Source organism: Aplidium turbinatum, chromosome 3, assembly GCF_918807975.1.
Source record: "Aplidium turbinatum chromosome 3, kaAplTurb1.1, whole genome shotgun sequence".
Classification (NCBI taxonomy): Eukaryota; Metazoa; Chordata; class Ascidiacea; order Aplousobranchia; family Polyclinidae; genus Aplidium; species Aplidium turbinatum.
The window spans coordinates 43,075,063-43,093,992 of record NC_137474.1 but is presented as its reverse complement, the minus strand read 5'-3'; the positions used below and the strand labels follow the sequence as shown (position 1 = coordinate 43,093,992).

The 18,930-nt window shown below is 38.0% G+C and overlaps 1 protein-coding gene across 1 annotated transcript; it reads right to left on the bottom strand.

Annotated features, from left to right (window-relative positions):
- Nucleotides 1-13,330: 13,330 nt before the first annotated feature.
- Nucleotides 13,331-15,527, bottom strand: LOC145767541 (hepatic lectin-like). The gene is made up of 2 exons (XM_082579383.1): nt 14,624-15,527; nt 13,331-13,723 (listed from the first exon to the last, which is right to left on the bottom strand). The coding sequence occupies exons 1-2, from the start codon at nt 14,644-14,646 to the stop codon at nt 13,459-13,461; spliced, it is 288 nt and encodes a 95-aa protein (XP_082435509.1). The 5' UTR covers nt 14,647-15,527; the 3' UTR covers nt 13,331-13,458.
- Between the last annotated feature and the right edge of the window lie 3,403 nt (nt 15,528-18,930).

Below are 18,930 nucleotides of genomic sequence, written 5' to 3'. Positions count from 1 at the left end.
ATAGAACAGTAACTTCGAGATATGAAAAACCTTCTTGTCATAACCAGCGCCTCAAATTAACTGTTTGAATCTATTTTCTGTATTGCTATATTAAGGTAGTGGTTCCCAACAGGCTTTTAAAGCGACCAATTTTTGAAAAACAATTCAGTTCGGTAAAATCTTACGACACAAGCAAATTGTCGTAATATTTTAAAGCTGTACAAGATTGCGTTGCAAACAAGCAGCACTACAAAAGCAGTAACTTTTCCGAAAATAATATGCTTATCAAATCATTGAGATATCTGTACTCGCTTGCCGTCAGTGAGTTTTTGAAATCGTGTCGTCATTTAGCTTAGGCATAGCCGCATGTCGGCTGCAACTTCCAGCCGGTTTTGCTGTTTTTGCTGTTCCAGGTGTCCAATTATGGTTTACTTAATGTCAACTTCCTTGCCACAAATAAGTTATATTGCGCTAGCTGAGGAAACATATCGTAGCCTACTCATCTCTGGTGACATAACTTTTCCTGAGTAGGCCTATGAGTTTTTTGTGGTAAGCAGAAACTTATTTCGGCGTGATCAATCACCGTACAACAATTGCCTTGCATAGATAAATTTAGAAAATTTAGAGAGTCAAATATATCGGCAAGGTAAGCGACTTTTTACGTTGAATTTTTCTTGCAAAAACTTCTCGGCTAATCCCACACAGTTCTGTTGCCTCAAGAAGATAGCTATCTCCTCCCGCAAATCACAATCTCCCTTCAGGACACGACCTCGTGACAACCATCGCACTTCTGTGTGCAGCAGCAATGCTTAATAATCGGAATCCATGTCAGTGCACAAAGACAAAAACAAACTCCGATTTAGTGGCCTTGCTTTAATGAAGTTTACACACTTCACAACATCATTCAACACTTCGTGCAGCTCTTGAGACAGCTTTTTTGCAGCAAAGGCCTCTATGTGGAGAAAGCAATGAGTCCATACACCACTTGGGACCTTGTCTTTGATGCGTGTTACCACGCCAGACTATGTGTGGCCCAATGTGTGGAAAAATTTGTCATGATTTGTCTGACATAGTGTTCGTGGGTAGGTACTTTAACAAGCAGATTTCTAATAAACCACGAACCAATCAAATCTCGCGCAAAAAGCCATTGATGTCTTGGTGCAGATGCCTACTTGTTTGTGTGAAGAAGGATTTTCCAGTCTTGTTGAGATCAAGTCAAACAAACGAAACTCGATACTTGACATTGATTCTTTGGTGTCCGACGTTTTCTTCATAAACAGTTTTTCGTAAAACAATTGTTCGTAAGCAATTGTTCGTAAAATCAATTCTTCGTAAAGCAATTCTTCGGGCATGCAATTGACTGTAATACTAATTGTTCGTAAACAAATGTTCATAAAAGTTAGGCTACAGCTTTAAAAAAAAACAGTTACAATTATTTACGAACAATCAATTAGGGTAGCCTATATGTTAGAGATGTGCTAATCGTGCTTAAAGACGTGCTGTACCTGTAGAGCAGTGGTTCCCAACCTTTTTTGACGTCGGGGCCGAATTTTAAACTTCAGAGTAGCCTACGTATGGAGCCGCATGAAAACGCTCAAGAAATTATCGCGTGCTTTATGTTAATTGGTATTGGTTGCAAATTAGTGGGCTTGTTTTTGTGTTGATTTGCCTGTTTTGGGCTTGTTTTTTAGATTCACTTTCTTGTTTTCAAAAAACAGCCTGACATCGCTGTGTAAGATGTAAGTACAATGAAAATTTCAGTGACAGTGCAACCTCTACGACATAACGACACTGCAGTTTGTAAACAATTTTGACTTCGTGAACAATTTTGACAAGTCAAAAAATAATTGCCCTAATTATTAGATTTTTTATATTTTTGTGGGATTTTCAGAGGTCAATGGGAGCCGCAAGAAGGCTAGCTTGGAGCCGCATGCGGCTCTAAGAGCCGCGGTTGGGAATAACTGCTGTAGAGTGTAGACGAGCAGACAGAGTGTAGAGTCCCTGATTCAGAATGGCATTACAGTTTGTGAGCAGCGTAAAAGGAAAGTCAGAACTTTTGTATAGTGGTCAGCTTTATTACAAAGATTATAGTGCACTTAAAGCACAAGGGCAAGAAACTACTTATTGGAAATGTGAGCATTTTAATAAGAAATGTCCTGCACGAATAACAACTGCTATGGCAGCCATTGTACAATCCAGAGGTGAACACAATCATGCTGGAGATGCTGGTCATGTCGAAGCAGCAAAGGTTATGGAAAATATTCGTTGTGCAGGAAAAGACAGTCGTGATGCCCCAAGTTACCTCGTCTCAGCAAAAACTATTGGACTCAGTCAAGCCACGGCAGCAAAACTGCCAAGTGTGCAGAGCATGAAAAGGGCAGTCACCCAAGTGCGATTGAAGGAAAATGCAGGCCCGGCAATCCCACATTCTCCCCGTGACATTGTGCTTCCAGTAGAGTACAAGCAAACGTTTGCTGGTGTAACATTCTTGGCCTATGATTCTGGGCCTGGAGGTAACCGTATGGTCCTTTTTGCCACTGAAAGAAATCTGCTGCTCCTTGCCCGTTCAAAGCACTGGTATGCTGACGGCACCTTCAAGACAGTGCCTTCACTGTTTGAACAGCTTTACACAATACACGGACTGAAGGAAAACACTTCAGTGCCTCTGGTGTATGCCCTGCTGGGGGACAAAAGGAGAGGGACATACATTCATCTGCTGCAAAAGATCAAGGAGTTGTTACCTGCTGTTGCGCTGTTCCAGAGACAATCATGACTGACTTTGAGATGGCCATGGTCAATGCACTAAGCAGAGAGTACCCACGTTCAACTCACCGTGGCTGTTTGTTCCATTTATGCCAGTGCATTTGGAGAAAGACGCAATCAAGTGGCCTGAAGGAGCAGTACGAGACAAGTGAAGAGTTTGCTTTGAGGCTGCGCATCTTGTCGTCTCTGGCCTTTGTGCCTATTGATGAAGTCAGCCGGGCCTTTGACATTCTCATTGGTGGGAATGTATTACCAGATGTTGCTCAGCCAGTAATTGACTACTTTGAAGACACTTGGGTTGGGCGCCCAGATCGTCGTCAAGGGCGCCGTCCTCCAATGTTTGCAATTCAAATGTGGAACTGCTATGATGGCGTCCCCAGTGGCCTTCCCAAAACTAATAATAGCATTGAAGGATGGCACAGAGGGTTCATGTTCCAGGTATCTGCAAATCATCCAGATATTTGGAAGTTCATATCTGCAATCAAGCGAGAGCAAAACCTAAATGAGGTTCGCATTGAACAGTATGTCAGTGGCCAGGCAGGACCCCCTCCAAAGAAGAAGTACAAGGACAGTGCAGAAAGACTAACTAGAGTCGTCCGAACTTGGCGTCAAGACTTTCAAAATGATGAAATTTGTGATTACTTGCGTGGAATTGCACACAATACTTCATACTAAACTTGGCTCGTGGACAATTTGTACGAAGTTACTCAAAGTAGTATTGGTAGTGTAAGCAAAGAATTGCTAAACACAGACAATTGTTGTATTCCAATAAATAACAAAAAATGAGCTTTTTCATTGTGCTTATTTGTTTGTGTCGTCGTAACTTGGCTATTCAGGAAAATTTGCATTACGCACCTTCATCGGAAATTGCAAGACAAACCTTGCTGTTGCGAAAAATTGTTCACAAACAATTCACCTATCACCTGTTTACGAACAATTCACCTATACGAAGAATTGATGTATACGAAGAATTGCTTTGCGAAGAATTGCTTTACGAAGAATTGATTTAACGAACAATTGTTAACGAACAATTGCTTTACGAACAACTGTTTACGAACAATTCATCCATAACCTATTTTTTAATGCGGGGAGGAATAGAGAAAGAGCTAACACCACGTTATGTCCAACTTGCCGAAACAATGCAACAAGCTAGCCATTAAATCAACTTCAATTTTGACGTTTTTTGCACTTTTGCATGCGTAGTTTCTTGTGCCCAGTTCAAGACTACTATAATCACTTTAACCAACAAATAATTAATTATTAGGTTTTTCACTTCCTGTGCACAATTAAACATTGCTATTTGTGAGGTATACGAAGTTATTAAAAATTGAAAAAAGGTGTATCACGGACAGAAAGGTTGAAGAGCACTGCATCAACCATGCAATGATGCAAGCTGATACAGTGACTTTGTCTTTCGCCTCATTTCACGTCACGGGCAACGTAATATGTGATTGGTTCATGAACCGCCATTGCACATCATGGACAACGTAACATCTGATTGCTTCGTGGTTTATTAGAAGTCTGCATGTTAAAGTGCCTACCACTTCCAGTGTTCGTGACATATAGTGAACGTTACAATCAATATCCCGTAATTTTGACAAGTTAATTTTTGTTTGAGACTGAAATTTTGTTGGGTTTACATTATAAATAATAATAAAAAAATAAAAACGAAAACTGTTAAACGTTCTTACACTACAACCTTGCTACAAAGCTTTCCGATGTCTCGACATGAAACGCTTCATGACTTGTGTTTATATTTTCCAGTTTTGTGATCGATCTCTTCACGTTTTAGAAATTTTTATTGTTATTTTGTCTTCCAAGATACAACAAGCTACCCAAAATATAATCAGGTGACCCAACTTTGGGTCGCGACTCGTGCGTTGGGAACCACTGTATTAAGGCATTCGCATTGACTTATCTGCAATGATCATGTTGCAATGCATTTGAATAAAATTTTGTTATTTTGTCTGATAATTCTAATATGATATTGATAGACCCATGTTAAAAACCACTAGGTCTACAATAAGCTAGGAATATTAAAATTTTTTGCTAACAGTAACTGATTGTTGTGATTTATTTTTTTGCTTTGTTTTCAGCTCGTATATATATACGGTATATACTTTTTATGAAATTACTGAATATAAGCAATACCTTTTTACCTTTGGTAGCGAAGATGATGTGGTTCATTGTTTGAAGCATCTTTTGATTATGTTACACTGGTATGGGAGACCGGGTATGGCAGTAACGTTTGGTCGTTACATTCAAATATTTTTTTGTTTTTTTACAAGTTACATGCTTGCATTGTGGCGTTTTCCTTGTTTTTGTGCACATCTGTGCTGTTTCCTGGGGCTACTTAAATTATAACTTTCTTTGAATTAATCTTCCAGCTGTAAAAATAAGTCTTCTACAGTATAATATATATAATTATATAATATAAATATATATATTATATAATAATATATAGGCCTACCAGTAGCAGTGACTGTAGAGTGGACAGCAGTGCGCTACATCAGTGGCAGGGCTGTTGACAGGATTTTTCGGGCCCGGTACCAATTTATTTTCGGGCTCCCTTCATCGACAATGTTATGCATATAAAGGTTGTGTACAAACTTTTATTGATGTGCTGTTAAAATGAGGATGACACATGCCGTTCAAAGTAGAAAATTAAGAGGAATATCATTTATATGTACAGTATATTATTATATTCTCAAAGATTTGTTGTATCCACGAATTTCCCCAACTGTGCAATTACGCATTAGGGATTTTTCCGTAAACCGCAAAATTCTTGCTCTCAATCACGATCTTCGTCGGTATGTTTAAAGTTGTTAGAGTTTTCGGCTGAAATTAATTCTTTGTAAAGTAGACGCAAGTAGCTAGAAGTGATTACCACCAAAGAAGATATATATTCAGAATTAAAAAGTGGGTGAAGAAAAATATTTCGTTTTAAAAAAAAAAAATCGTGGTTAGAGAAATCAATATATCCGGAAGAGGGCCCGGTACTTTACCATCTGACAACTGAAGTGGCTGTTTTAACCTCTGATGGCAATTCCTTTAGATGCGATTATACTAAGATCTTGATCATGTTTGAAGTCGCGGGAATATTCCGGACTTCTAACATATTCCGGGCTCGGGTCCAAAAGTACCACCTAGACCCCCTTGTCAACGCCCCCGATTAGTGGCGCTGCTACTGACAAAAACAAGTTTTGTACGGTTTTGCAGATTCTATAATTTAGGAAGAGAGTTCACTTTTTTGTATCACAGACTGGCACGGGCCTACGCCCTACAACGCAACAAGCCTGAGAGTTTTAAGAATATATTTCACATATTTACACTTTGCCATAGATACGTTTAAAATTTAGAACTTTTGTGTTTTTTAGAAATATTCTCAAATTCCTGATGAGGGCTTAGATTTAGCCAATAACGTTATTTCGACTGTTCAAATTATTTGAAATGCAAAGGTGAACAGTATAGCGACATAGCAAAACAAATAAAAAGAACGACATAATAAAAAGGACGACATAATAAAAGGATGACATAGCAAAAACATTTGGGAACCATTGAACTGTCATAGCCTACAATCCTTTATCTCTAGCCCTCACAAAACATCAATTACAATAACACTTGGCGAAACTCATGCAGAGTTTGATTTGCATGTCATGCTTTCTGTCGGAAATGCGCTATTCACCAGGTGAGCCATGAAACATTTTATTTGGATGCGGCTATGCTTTCATGATTTTTCAAAATTTATCTTGAAATCGGTTTTGGGTATTTTCACCAAATCTGTGTTCAATAATAGTCAGCTATGCATTGATAAAATTGCATGGGCTTATCCATAACTGCCATAGAAAAAATTGGAAGCAGTTATTATGTACTTTAACAAACAAGTCCATTTTCTAATCATGTACTTGTATTTTTAAGCTTATATCAAGCTTTAGGCTAGCTAAGAGTTGAGTAGGAGCCTGGTATTTGCACCAGTTTGGCACTTGCGTTGCTAAGTAGCACAGCCTACATTTGCAAACCAACCTGCGCAGCATACGCCACAGGCTTATATGTAAACTTTAAAAGTAACCTGATGCTTTGCGATGAAATGTTTACAAATCTTCCATGACGACCATCTGCGCTCCCTACTGCGTGGAGCTGTTTACCCGTTTTAAAGGAAGTGATGATGCAGTTTCGCAGCATATCGTTTTTAGTTACTTATTTTTGAAATCATTTGCATCGAATTTACTGCATTTAAATCATTTCTGAATATTTTTTTAGGCCTAGTTAAAATCTCTTTACGTTTATGAAAAGTAAAAAAACTTGACAGACAGAATTGATCCTTGTTATCTGCATTGTCGCTTTCTGTCTCAGTCCATACGCTGTGGTTCAAACGGTTTGATAACAATTGCAGTTCGTGGGTTTTGTGGCCCTTTGATTTATTATTCCAAACGCAACAATAAATATTTGGCCAAATCTATTCAAACTTATTAAAACTTGATTGACATAAAAGTTTCGAGCTGGTTGCCTAGAAAATTAAGTTGAACTTTAATCCACAGAAAGATTTCAATAAATTATCATTGAACAAACTTTTTAGAGTTTTGTGTAAAGCTGTACATTGTACAGTAGCTGTAATCTTTCAATAAAATTTAGAAAATTTGTCCAAGTGTTACCACCTTCACTACTACACCTAGTAATTTTACCTCGCTTTTAATTTGAACACTGGGAAGGGTTAATTTAGTTGTTTGCTTTTTGAGTTTAGCAATATGTTAAGTTCGAAAAGTGTATTATTTTTTTGTTGTTTTTAAATGGCACACAAATGTTTACCTTTTACGTAGCCTACTGCTAAAAACATGTTTTGTCCAATGCTGCTAGTTAAGTTGCAATATAAAAGTGCGCTATGCAGCGAGCAAACAAACGTGTGCAATGGTGTTGCAAAAAATAAATACTTTTTCTCGGTCTTGAGGATGGGCAGATGATCCAACGCCTCCTTCCCTGGATCCGCTACTGATTCTATGGCGCCATTGTAGTTAATACTCAAGACCGTTTGCGTGTGCTTAGTACGCTTCAGGTTTTACTGGAATGTTTCACTTCGTGCAAACCAAGATTTGCTTCATTTCGTACAAACGATACTAGAAAAAATGGAACTCGCGTGCTTCGTGTGTTTCAAGCCAAACGAATCTTAATTGATAAACGCTGCCCCTGCGTTTGAACAGCTCAATTTAAGGTAAAAAATCTAACAAGTAAAACGAAGGCAAGGAATCTAATTTTCCTGTTCACCTTCAAACTTTTCATTCAGTGTTTTGACCGGACACAACCGCGGCTCCAGGTATCGCTCGTCGAACCGACGTCATTCGGAGCGTCGTGGAGGCGCTCACCAAAAATAATTTAACATGAAACCTGGTTGTTTAAAATTGCATTATATTGTGAATAAGTCTATCGCCGATTGTGAACCTTTTTATGTGCAACATGTAGTGATTGTACTTAACGGTTGTTAATTTAAGGAAGATATACTATTGCAGTAACTTGATGACAGGCAGCATCTAGACTAGGAAAGCACAAGGTTATTCGGTGCTGCATTATATAAGTGTTGTATGGTGTCCGACGTTTTCTTCGTAAACAGTTCTTCGTAAAGCAATTTTTCGTAAGCAATTTTTCCTAAAACAATTCTTCGTAAAGTTAATTCTTTGTAAAACAATTCTTCCCAAAGCATTTATTCGTGCATGCAATGGAGATTTGATGTATACGAAGAAATGCTTTACGAATAATTCTTTTACGGATTTCATTTCACCAACAACTGTTTACGAACAATTGTTTTACGAAGAATTGCTTACGAAGAATTGCTTTACGAAGAACTGTTTACGAAGAATTCGCCTATAACCGTGTTGTATTGTGTAATTAGTCGATTTTTTTCTCTTGCTGGTAGGTCAAATAAAACATCTCTTTCTTCCACAACAAAACGGCTGAACATAGTTAGGCTATTCCTTTCCTTTTGTCATATTAGTGCATTGCAAATTTTCCTATCACAACTCAGACTGCAGCATCAATTCTAAACAATCAAAAAAATTAAAATGGCGACATATTAAAAAGAACGACATAATAAAAAGGACGACATAGCAAAAGCATTTGGGAACCATTGCACTGTCATACAATCCTTCATCTCTAGCCCTAAAAAAACATCAATTACAAGAACACTTGGCGAAACTCATGCAGAGTTTGATTTGCATGTCTTGCTTACTGTCGGCAATGCGCTATTTAAGAGGTAGGCCATGAAACATTTTATTTGGATGCGGCTATGTCTCAAGGGTTTCAATCAAAACCTTTCATGACTTTTCAAAATTTATCTTGAAATCGGTTTTGGGTATTTTCACCAAAACAGTGTTCAATAATAGTCAGCTATGCATTCATAAAATTGCATGCGCTTATCCATAACTGCCATAGAAAAAATTGGAAGCAGTTATTATGTACTTTAACAAACAAGTCCATTTTCTAATCATGTGCTCGTATTTTTAAGCTTTTATCAGGCTTAGGCTAGCTAAGAGGTGAGTAGGAGCCTGGGAGCCTGTTATTTCCACCAGTTTGGCACTTGCGTTGCTAAATTGCACAGCCTACCTTTGCAAATCAACCTGCACATACGCCATTGGCTTATATGTAAACTTGTACATACGCCACTGGCTTATATGTAAAGTAACCTAATGCTTTGCGATAAAATGCTTACCAATCTTCCATGAAGTTCATCTGAGCACGCTGCAGAGTGGAGCTGTTTACCAGTTTGAAGGAAGCGATGATGCAGTTTCGCAGCATATCGTTTTTAGTTACTTATTTTTGAAATCATTTGCATCGAATTTACTGCATTTAAATCATTTCTGAATATTTTTTAGGCCTATTTAAAATCTCATTACGTTTATGAAAAGTAAAAAAAACTTGACAGACAGAATTGATCCTTGTCATCTGCATTGTCGCTTTTATCGCTTTTGTCGCTTTTTGTCTCAGTCCAGACGCTGTGGTTCAAACGATTTGATAACAATTGCAGTTCGTGGGTTTTGTGGTCCTTTGATTTATTATTCCAAACACACACTAAATATTTGGCCAAATCAATTCAAACATATTAAAACTTAATTGATATAAAAGTTGCGAGCTGGTTGCCTAAAAAAATTAAGTTAAGCTTTAATCCACAGAAAGATTTCAATAAACTATTATCATTGAACAAAGTTTTTTACAGTTTTGTGTAAAGCTGTACATTGTACAGTAGCTGTAATCTTTCAGTAAAATTTAGAAAATTGTCCAAGTGTTACCACCTTCACTAATAGACCTAGTCATTTTAACTCGCATTTAATTTGAACACTGGGAAGGGTTAATTTAGTTGTTTGCTTGTTGAGTTTAGCAATATGTTAAGTTCGAAAAGTGTATTATTTTTTTGTTGTTTTTAAATGGCACACAAATGTTTACCTTTTACGTACTTCTAAAAATATGCTTTGTCCAATGCTGCTAGTTAAGTTGCAATATAAGAGTGCGCGATGCAGCGAGCAAACAAACGTGTGCAACAGTGTTGCAAAAAATAAAAACTTTTTCTCGGTCTTGAGGATGGGCACACATGATCAAGCGCCCCCTTCCCTGGATCCGCTACTGATTCTATGGCGCCATTGTAGTCAATACTCAAGACCGTTGGGTGTGCTTGGTGTGTTCCAGGTTTTACTGGAATGATTTACTTCGTGCAAACCAAGATTTTGCTTTATTTTAAACAAACGATGCCTACTAGAAATGGACCCGGCTTGCGTCGTAACTTTCAAGCCAAACGAATCTTAATTGATAAAGGCTGCCCGTGCGTTTGAACAGCTCAATTTAAGGTAAAAAATCAAAAATGTAAAACGAACTCAAGGAAGCTAATTTTCCTGTTCACCTTCAAACTTTTCATTCAATGTTTTGACCGGACACAATCGCGACTCCAGGTATCGTTCGTCGAACCGACGTCATTCTGAGCGTCGTGGAGGCGCTTACCAAAAAATAATCATGAAACCTTATTTTTGGACATCTTAGCAGAGGTGATGACTGATGAGGCAATGCTCACTGCATGTAGTCTATATTCTATAAACCATATTACAACTTTACTTCAGTTATTATTAAAATGAACATTATTGATTTCATACCTTGATCGCAAGAAGGCAGCTCCACACCAGAAAACGAGATTCCCAAAAGGCTGAAACTTTACAACCAAACCAATTATATAGGCTATATAATATAGCAGCTTGGCCACGCAAGTAGTGCCAAGAAAACGAGTATTTATTTCACTTTAAATAAAAAAGTAGCGGGTAGCGGGAGTGCGACTGAAAAAAAAGTAGCGCCTTTCCCGCTACCGCTACTTTGGAAAAAAATAGCGCCGCTACTGCAGCCGCTCCTCCAAACAAAAATGTAACGCCGCTACCGCTACTTTTACCAAAAAAGTAGCGCGCTACTGCCCACCTCTGCATACCACACCTGACATCTGTCTCTAGGCTATTGGTAATTTACGACAGCCTATCCCTGGCCTTGACAATCTAGACTCGGAAACTAGACTCGCCGATCCAAGTGAAGAGAAAAAGGGTCACAAGCTTGCAATTCTGGGATACAATGTTGTAGGCTACCTTGGATCAGAGGTTTTTATCCTTTCTTGCACCGCGATTTCCTCAGAGCAATCAACGTAGTCTCGCGACCTCCCATAAAAATATTCAACAAAAGCATATTTAATGCAAATTTTAACCAAATTTGATTCACAACGACATCTAGTTATGTCTCGTTTTGATGTTCCAATGCAAACTTCTGAAACCAAAAATGTCTTTTCACAATGCGGCGGAGCTAAGGGGGGCGGGGGGACGGACCGCCTCTGGCGGCCTCAGGTCGAGGAATGGTCGATTTCGAAAAACACAGATTTTAATCTTTTTTGGCAAAAAAAAAAACTGAAAACAATACACTGGATTTTCAGACGTCTCCCGACCACCACAGAGTTCGCAACCCCCAGACTGAAAATTCCTGTCTTAGCTGATCAATAGTAGGCTATACAAATAGTTTCTTATTTGAAGACATCTTCGTACGTAAGACAATGTTTATGGCAATGAGCTATTTTTGGGTATCTTTATTAATGCGCTGCTAATGTCTGTGTTTACTTTTTAATAAAGACCACTTGAGAACTTTTTTGAATTCTAAAATGTTTGTATTTTGTATTTTCAGTTACATTACAATCGTTATATTTACGTACCGTAGTAAATTGTCTTTTTGTGTTCTTTCAAATTACGTTTAGGCATGTTGCCAGATTCGAACTATTTCCTATTTGCTTTGATTACACCATAACCAGCGTATTTAGTGCACTTTATATTGCATTAAAGATTTAAATAAGATGCTTCACTTCTCAGTTTGCAATAGAGCAGCAACTACACAAATGGCTAAGGTTATGACTCCGGTGCCAGGGGTGAGGTGGTGGAAGGACACGGGTCACTTAATTTGCGCAATTTAGAAATTTAAGGGGTTCCTGTTTTTAAAATTAAAATGCAAGTTAAAAATAGGCCATAAGAAGCTGTAATATTTTACTAACGCAAGTTATCTATGACAACACAATCTTCTTTCGATCGCATGAAAACCCCGGGCCCACCGTCTCAGGCGGCTCACAGATATTATACTATTGCGTTGCAGAGGCAACCTGTTTACGGTACTAGTTTAGAGTTTCATTCAAACCAAAGGTGTAACGATGACTTGATATATCTGTGTTTAGTGTTAATTACATTCATTTTGCTTTTCTTCAATTAAAAATGTGTGTGTTTTTGTTGGGCTATACGGTTTCAAAAATAACTTTTAGCCTATTGAGATTTTGGACAGATAAGCTTTGCTAAAATGTTAAACTTCTGTTTAGTTTTGTTTTTTAAATGATCACAATTTATTGTGACTTAAAGTTAGTAGAATTTGTGCATTGAGTATGTACAAAGTTTATACATACTAAGCTCAAGCTGTGCTTGACTTACTGTAGGCCACTTTGTAAGATTTCAGATATAATTTTTAACCTGTTGAAATTTTAGAAAATTTGAGCAAAACATGTTGACATTTTTTTTAGCTTTTCGTTTTTAGATTATGTGGGCTAATAATACTAATAATTGTGCGTTAGCCTAAATATGCACATAGCAAATAGGCTACATGTTAAGCTGAAAATGTGCACTAGTTTGGATCAAAAGGTTAAAGTTGCCCCGATAGCTCAGTTGGTTATAGTGCGTGGCTTTGTGAACGGAAAACCTTTAAGATCAAACGGCGCTGGTTCGACTCTCGGGGTGTGCGTTTGAGCAACGCATTCTAAGGACTGCTCTCCATTCAGCGGCACCTAATGGATGGAATAATTCCAAGGCAACAATCGGAAAACTTCACTCTGCTAATCTCGGTAACCGACCTTGCGGCAAAAGCCTCTACAAGTATGCGAAACTACCAGGAATAACCTATCAAGGCTTTGTCAGTCCGAGGGTAAAGATTCAAAAAACAAAAAAAGCACTTTTTTCCTTTTAAATTCCAAAAGTATTCTCAATTTTAAAGAGCATGAGTAATGTGCACAATGATCAAAACAGCACTACGCTAAAATCGCACTACATTTCCTTTAGTGAAAATCAAAATGAGACAAGACGCACAAATGTTTGAGAAATAAACAGTCATGATGCTGATGAACAATGACAATAATAATAGTAAGGACAAACAATCAAAATATGAGCTGACGTTGCGTTTTTCTTGTCATGTTGATGGTAAAGGTTTTTCACAAATCCCTAAAGCCCTATTGGTACTAGAGTTGTCGTTCAGGCCATATGGAGGATCGGACTTTGCCAGAAGGCTGCCGCAATCTTGTTTTCCTTTGTAGTTGTTTGATTGTCCTTTGCTCCAGTGAGCATTGCTCTCTGTTAACACCACTCCGTCAATCCATTCGTGTATGCCTTCCTGCGTGACGTCATGCATACCCACCCAAGCCCAGTCGCCGTACAACAAGGTTCCTGCTATTGTCCTGGATAACATCAATTAGCCTTGTTTAAATAAGGGGGAATGGCTATGACTATGGTTAAATCGATTCGTATGTAATTATGGGAATGGGGGTTTAATTTTTCAACGTCATATAAATGTTCTACGAAAATTGGATTTGAAAAAAAACATTTAAAAAAAACATCCTGATGTAATAGTTAAAACCAGATATTTATGATGACAGCACATAATCTAAAAGACGAATTACTATAACTGAAACAGTTGTAACATCACTGACAACAGTGTGGAAACAGGTTAATTGGCAAAAACAAAATTAGGGTTAGGCTACTGCAACTCTTACAGGTGTGAAATGTGGACATCTAACAACATGAGATTAAATACGTTTGAAATGTGGTGTTAATGGGGAGGGGACTTTTACAAATTAGTTGAAAGGAAAGAAAAATAGATCAATTCGCTGCCCAACAAAAAAAGGGTAACTGAAAACTAATCAACAGCATTAACAAAACAAAAGTACAATACTACAATGCACATCACTAGAAGAAACTCATTGGAAAACGTATGATTGACTGGTGCACGGCAAAAATATGAAAAATTTTGAAATCTGTTGAAAAGGGGAATTACAAATGCTAACAGTTCGCACGCATGTTCAGTAATCAATTGCTAGTTTGGGTGATCATTTATTAGTTTACTGCATTTTAAGATCATTGCGACTGTATTTTGTTGAATGACAGTTCGTCTTCTTCTTCTTCTTCTTCGTTTGAACCTTGTTCTTCGCCACTTCAAGGGTCGAGGGGCTCTGCCTTTTACCACCCTTGGGCAGTGGCGGCACAACAGTTCGTCTGATAATACCGCACAACTTGTTCTTTAGTTTATTTGTTTATCAAAAAGGAGCAACCAACTAGAACCTCATGGTCACGATACTCACAGGCGCATCTTGTAGTCCCTCATTCCAACGGTGGCGAGGTCACCGCCTATCTTCTCACACGAGGATCTGCTATCATTCCAATTCCAGTCGCCACTGGTCGTTCAGTACTGGTATCCATTATTTGGGCTGAACCAACCAGGTTCAGCCTGTACTGTTGCAACAATTATTATGAGGATGATGTGTTTGATCTTGCTATTTTTCTGATAGTTAATCGCGATATTTTTATTTTAAATACTCTACAACGTAACAAAGTTAAAACAACGCTAGTCAACAGGAAGCAATTTTTTTACTTGACATCCATTTTCATTTAAATCGAAAGAGTTTGCAAGTAAGTTACATGCACAAATAGTTTGAGAAGAGATTACATAAAAACAAGAAACATATCTCCAGGATGATTGAGTAAATTTTTAACAAATTGTAAACAAAGTGGACTGCAAATGTTTCGAATATTTTATCACACTACGCATCTTTATCAAACCATTATCAGTTAAATCATAAGAAGATTTGGTGAAAAGTTTAATAACGAAGTTTTGCTTTGGAATTATGTTACAACTTACAACCTTTTTAAACTACCGTGTTCTTCCTTTGTCAACTCACCCGATAAGTTTGTAAGTTTTTTATTGATGGTTTTGAAGTTCACTTTGAGGTTTTCCAAACTATATTTCAGTTTGACATTTCCTGCACAAGCAAATGGCAGTTCTGTTATGATCGATCTTGATGCCGATGCTGTATTTTATTAGAATGAGAGACAAATTATAAACAGTAGTCCCGGCTTATTAAGCCCACGGTTAATAGGCCCACCCGCTTGTTGAGCCCAATTTTGTCCAGTCCGGAATTACTCAATGTACTATACAGGAGAGACAAAGAACCTTAATAGGCCCATGCGCTTAGGCCCAAAATTGTCCGGTCTTGAGATGGGCTTAATAAGCGTGGACTACTTTTAGTGCCAATTCCAGGTGAGTGCAAAACTAAAATTATTTAATCGCGTCAGTTTTTAAAGTACCAAGAGAACAGTTTTTTCACCATTTCATCGGATAATGATAAGCTGAATGTTTAGGTGAACGCTTACCTCGCCTCAACGCTTTTAACTCAGTTTGCTTAGTTATGATCTGAAATGAATAACAAATGGTTAAACATACTTTTTGAGTTTTAAGCGAAAATTGAATTTAGTATCTACTGTATCTAGTCCAGGGGTTCTTAACCAGGGGTGCAAGTACCACTAAGGGGTGCGAGACCTGTGTCTAGGCGGTGTGGGTATATTGAATTATCAAGGTTTGTTATAATATGATGTAAGAAGCAATGTTGTTTTACCAGGTTTCAACAAAAATTTCGAACTGTAGGCGACTGTTACTTTTCAGCCAATCTTAGGAGGGGGTGCGAGAACTGGTTGGTAATTTTAAGGTGGTGCCGACAAGGCAAAAGGTTAAGAACCGCTGATCTAGTCTCTTAAAGTTCACCATAAATCTTTGCCACAAAGATAGCCCACTATCAGGTCTTACTTGCTCTGTTATCTTCATAACTATCACAAGAAAGCATCATAGTTATGCTAGTTTTGAAAGTAAATTAAGCAACAAGTTATGTAATATTTGTTTTGTTTTTTTCATAACATGGAAGTATAGCCTACCAAACCTTAACCACAGCCACCATATTGAGACAGAAACCGTTGAAAACGATTATGACGACAGACACGATAAATCAAATTCGCAGAGTTCTCCACTTCCCATCGCCTGAACATTACAAACCATTTGTTACAATTCATAAACGATCTAAATCAGAGATGCTTAAAGTTTGGTTGCCTGTATTTGCTGCATGGTGAAGATCTTATTGCAGTGTTGGATAAAAAAACAATTTTGGATGAGAAACATCAACTGCACTATTGGATGATTTAATACTAAGCAAACTAAAGTTTCAGTCAAGGACGTAGTCTACACATTGAGAAGGCTTGAAGCAGCAAACTCTCCAAAAATGAGAACTTGTCCGACAATCTGCAGCGTTTCCGACGCATAATGTCCTATCCAAGTGAAAACATGCGTTCCACAGCAGCGCTGGATGGTAGGCTATTGGTGTTTTATATTTTAAAAACAAGCCTTGAAAACGTTTACTCGGAAAGGTATCACTGTTCCAAGCGTGCTGTGATGTAGCATATATATATTGTTTGTTTGTTTGTTTTTCATATCTTTATCCTGCATTGCGGGAAAACGGACTTGAGCGCTATGCATCGGTGTACGCCTTCCGACGTAGCCTACATCTGGCTCACGCTGCAACCAACGGCAATGTCTGTTTCCGGTTGTCTACTCTACTTATGACTTAAATTTAGTACTACCTATTACTCAAAATCGATCACTGGGTAAAGGCAATTATCATAAAGTTTCTTGCCCAGAGAAACAACAGCAAGTGTGGGTGGCTGGAGTCGAACATGCAGGCTCTCGACTGCGAGCCCAACGCGCTAACCACTCGGCCACTGCTGCCGACGAACTCTTCAAGCAGTAGCAAACTCTCCAAAAATGAGATCTTGTCCCTCAAAATAAATCATAATAGAGTCTTGATTTCTTTGAAAAAGGCAACATTTTGAAGTAGTAAATTTCATCATTGCGCACCGCAGACGTTTTGAACAGCACTGCTTTGCAGACCTTTGGAACCACTGACAATCTCAAGTGATAATGTGTCCAAAGATTTAACCCTTTCAACTGCGAGTCTTGCCGAACGTTTTCAACATTAAACTTTACATCGTAACTTGTATTAACGAGATTCTGTATGTCGGAAGCAGCATGCGGCAATGTTGAATAATGCTAATTGTGGTAATAGAAACAAACCAGACGATGAACACCAGGGTGCATCATTTCTCCTTTATTTTGGAGTTTCAACTGGTGCCATTGAGAAATGGTGACCTTTCCAGGTCAGATTCATGCAAAAAATATGAAGGTCACTGGGCCCTCTCTACCACCACTTCCTCACCCCGTAAATTTTGTTTAGTAAAATCGTTATAACTTAAAAACTAAACGACATAGGTGTTTGGTACTAAATTTATTGCAACGACTAGATTTAATTCAAATTTGCAAAGAAATTTAAATTCAATTTTTTTTTTACATACTTTAGAGACCAAAGGTGTAAAAAACTATAGAAAGCAGAGACAAATCACCAAATTGAAACTTTGCCATTCCAAAATAATAAGCAAAGATAACTACAAACTGCATTAACGACTAATTGTGTGGACTTTTTTGTAAGTTAGGCAATTAGTCATGTCACTTTCGTTTCTTTTCGTCACCTGAAGAGTATTCTTCAAATTTATGTGTGTATGATGATTCTAAATTTTCTTGTTGTAGAAAAATATTCTATAAATTTTTTTTTAGATTTAGAAAGGGGTTTTTACAGAGTTTAAGGAAAGTCTGGAAGTATAGAATGGAGGGACTGAAAAAAACTGCATGAATGGAAGGAAGCATTCGAGAGTTAATAGGCATTCATTCAAAGGTACAGTATGAAAGTAAATTAAAAAATATATATATATACAGGGCTGGATTTCAGCCGGAACGATCAGGAGCGCCGCTCCGGAAGCTCGATCAAAAAGTTGCCTTGTCCGGAACGGCGTTCCGGAAGCTCAAATATTTTATACTGTTATTATGCTTTGCCCTGTTCAATAAAAGTGTATCTATAATAATTCTTGATGAGTCGACCACGTTAAATGGCGTATCCACTCTGATAATATATCTTCGTACCAGTCTTGACGGAAGCGAACCTGTGAATATATTTGTAGATCTTGTTGAGCTCGCTAGTCTTACGACGAATGGCATCTTTGATTCCCTGAAGAGCTGCCTAAAATCATATGGCATTTCTACAATATTTTTATCTTCTTGTTTGATTGGTGTTGTATGTGATGGCGCGGCTGTGATGTTAGGTAGCAAAAATGGTGTGGCAAAATTGCTTCGTGATGAATTTCCAGACATTGTGGTGTGGTATTGTGCAAACCATAGATTGGAACTATCGGTTCGTGATGTTGTAAAATCAGTCAGTAATGTGAATCGATTTTGATCTTTTATGGACAAGCTCTAGGCAATAGCCTTTACCACGCTTCTCCTAACAATAGCAGGGAATTGGGTGAATGTGCAGCGCGCTGTTGAAGTGCAGTTGTTGAAAATCGGAAGGGTATTGGACACACTTTGGGTAGCCTCGAGTTTCCGCACAGTTAATGCCGCCTGGAAAGATTTCCCAGCACTTGTCGAACATTTTAAAAAGGAAGCTAGAAGCGACACAAGAGATTTTCGGAAACGTGCGAAATATCAAGGACTCTTATCGAAGATAACATTTACGGA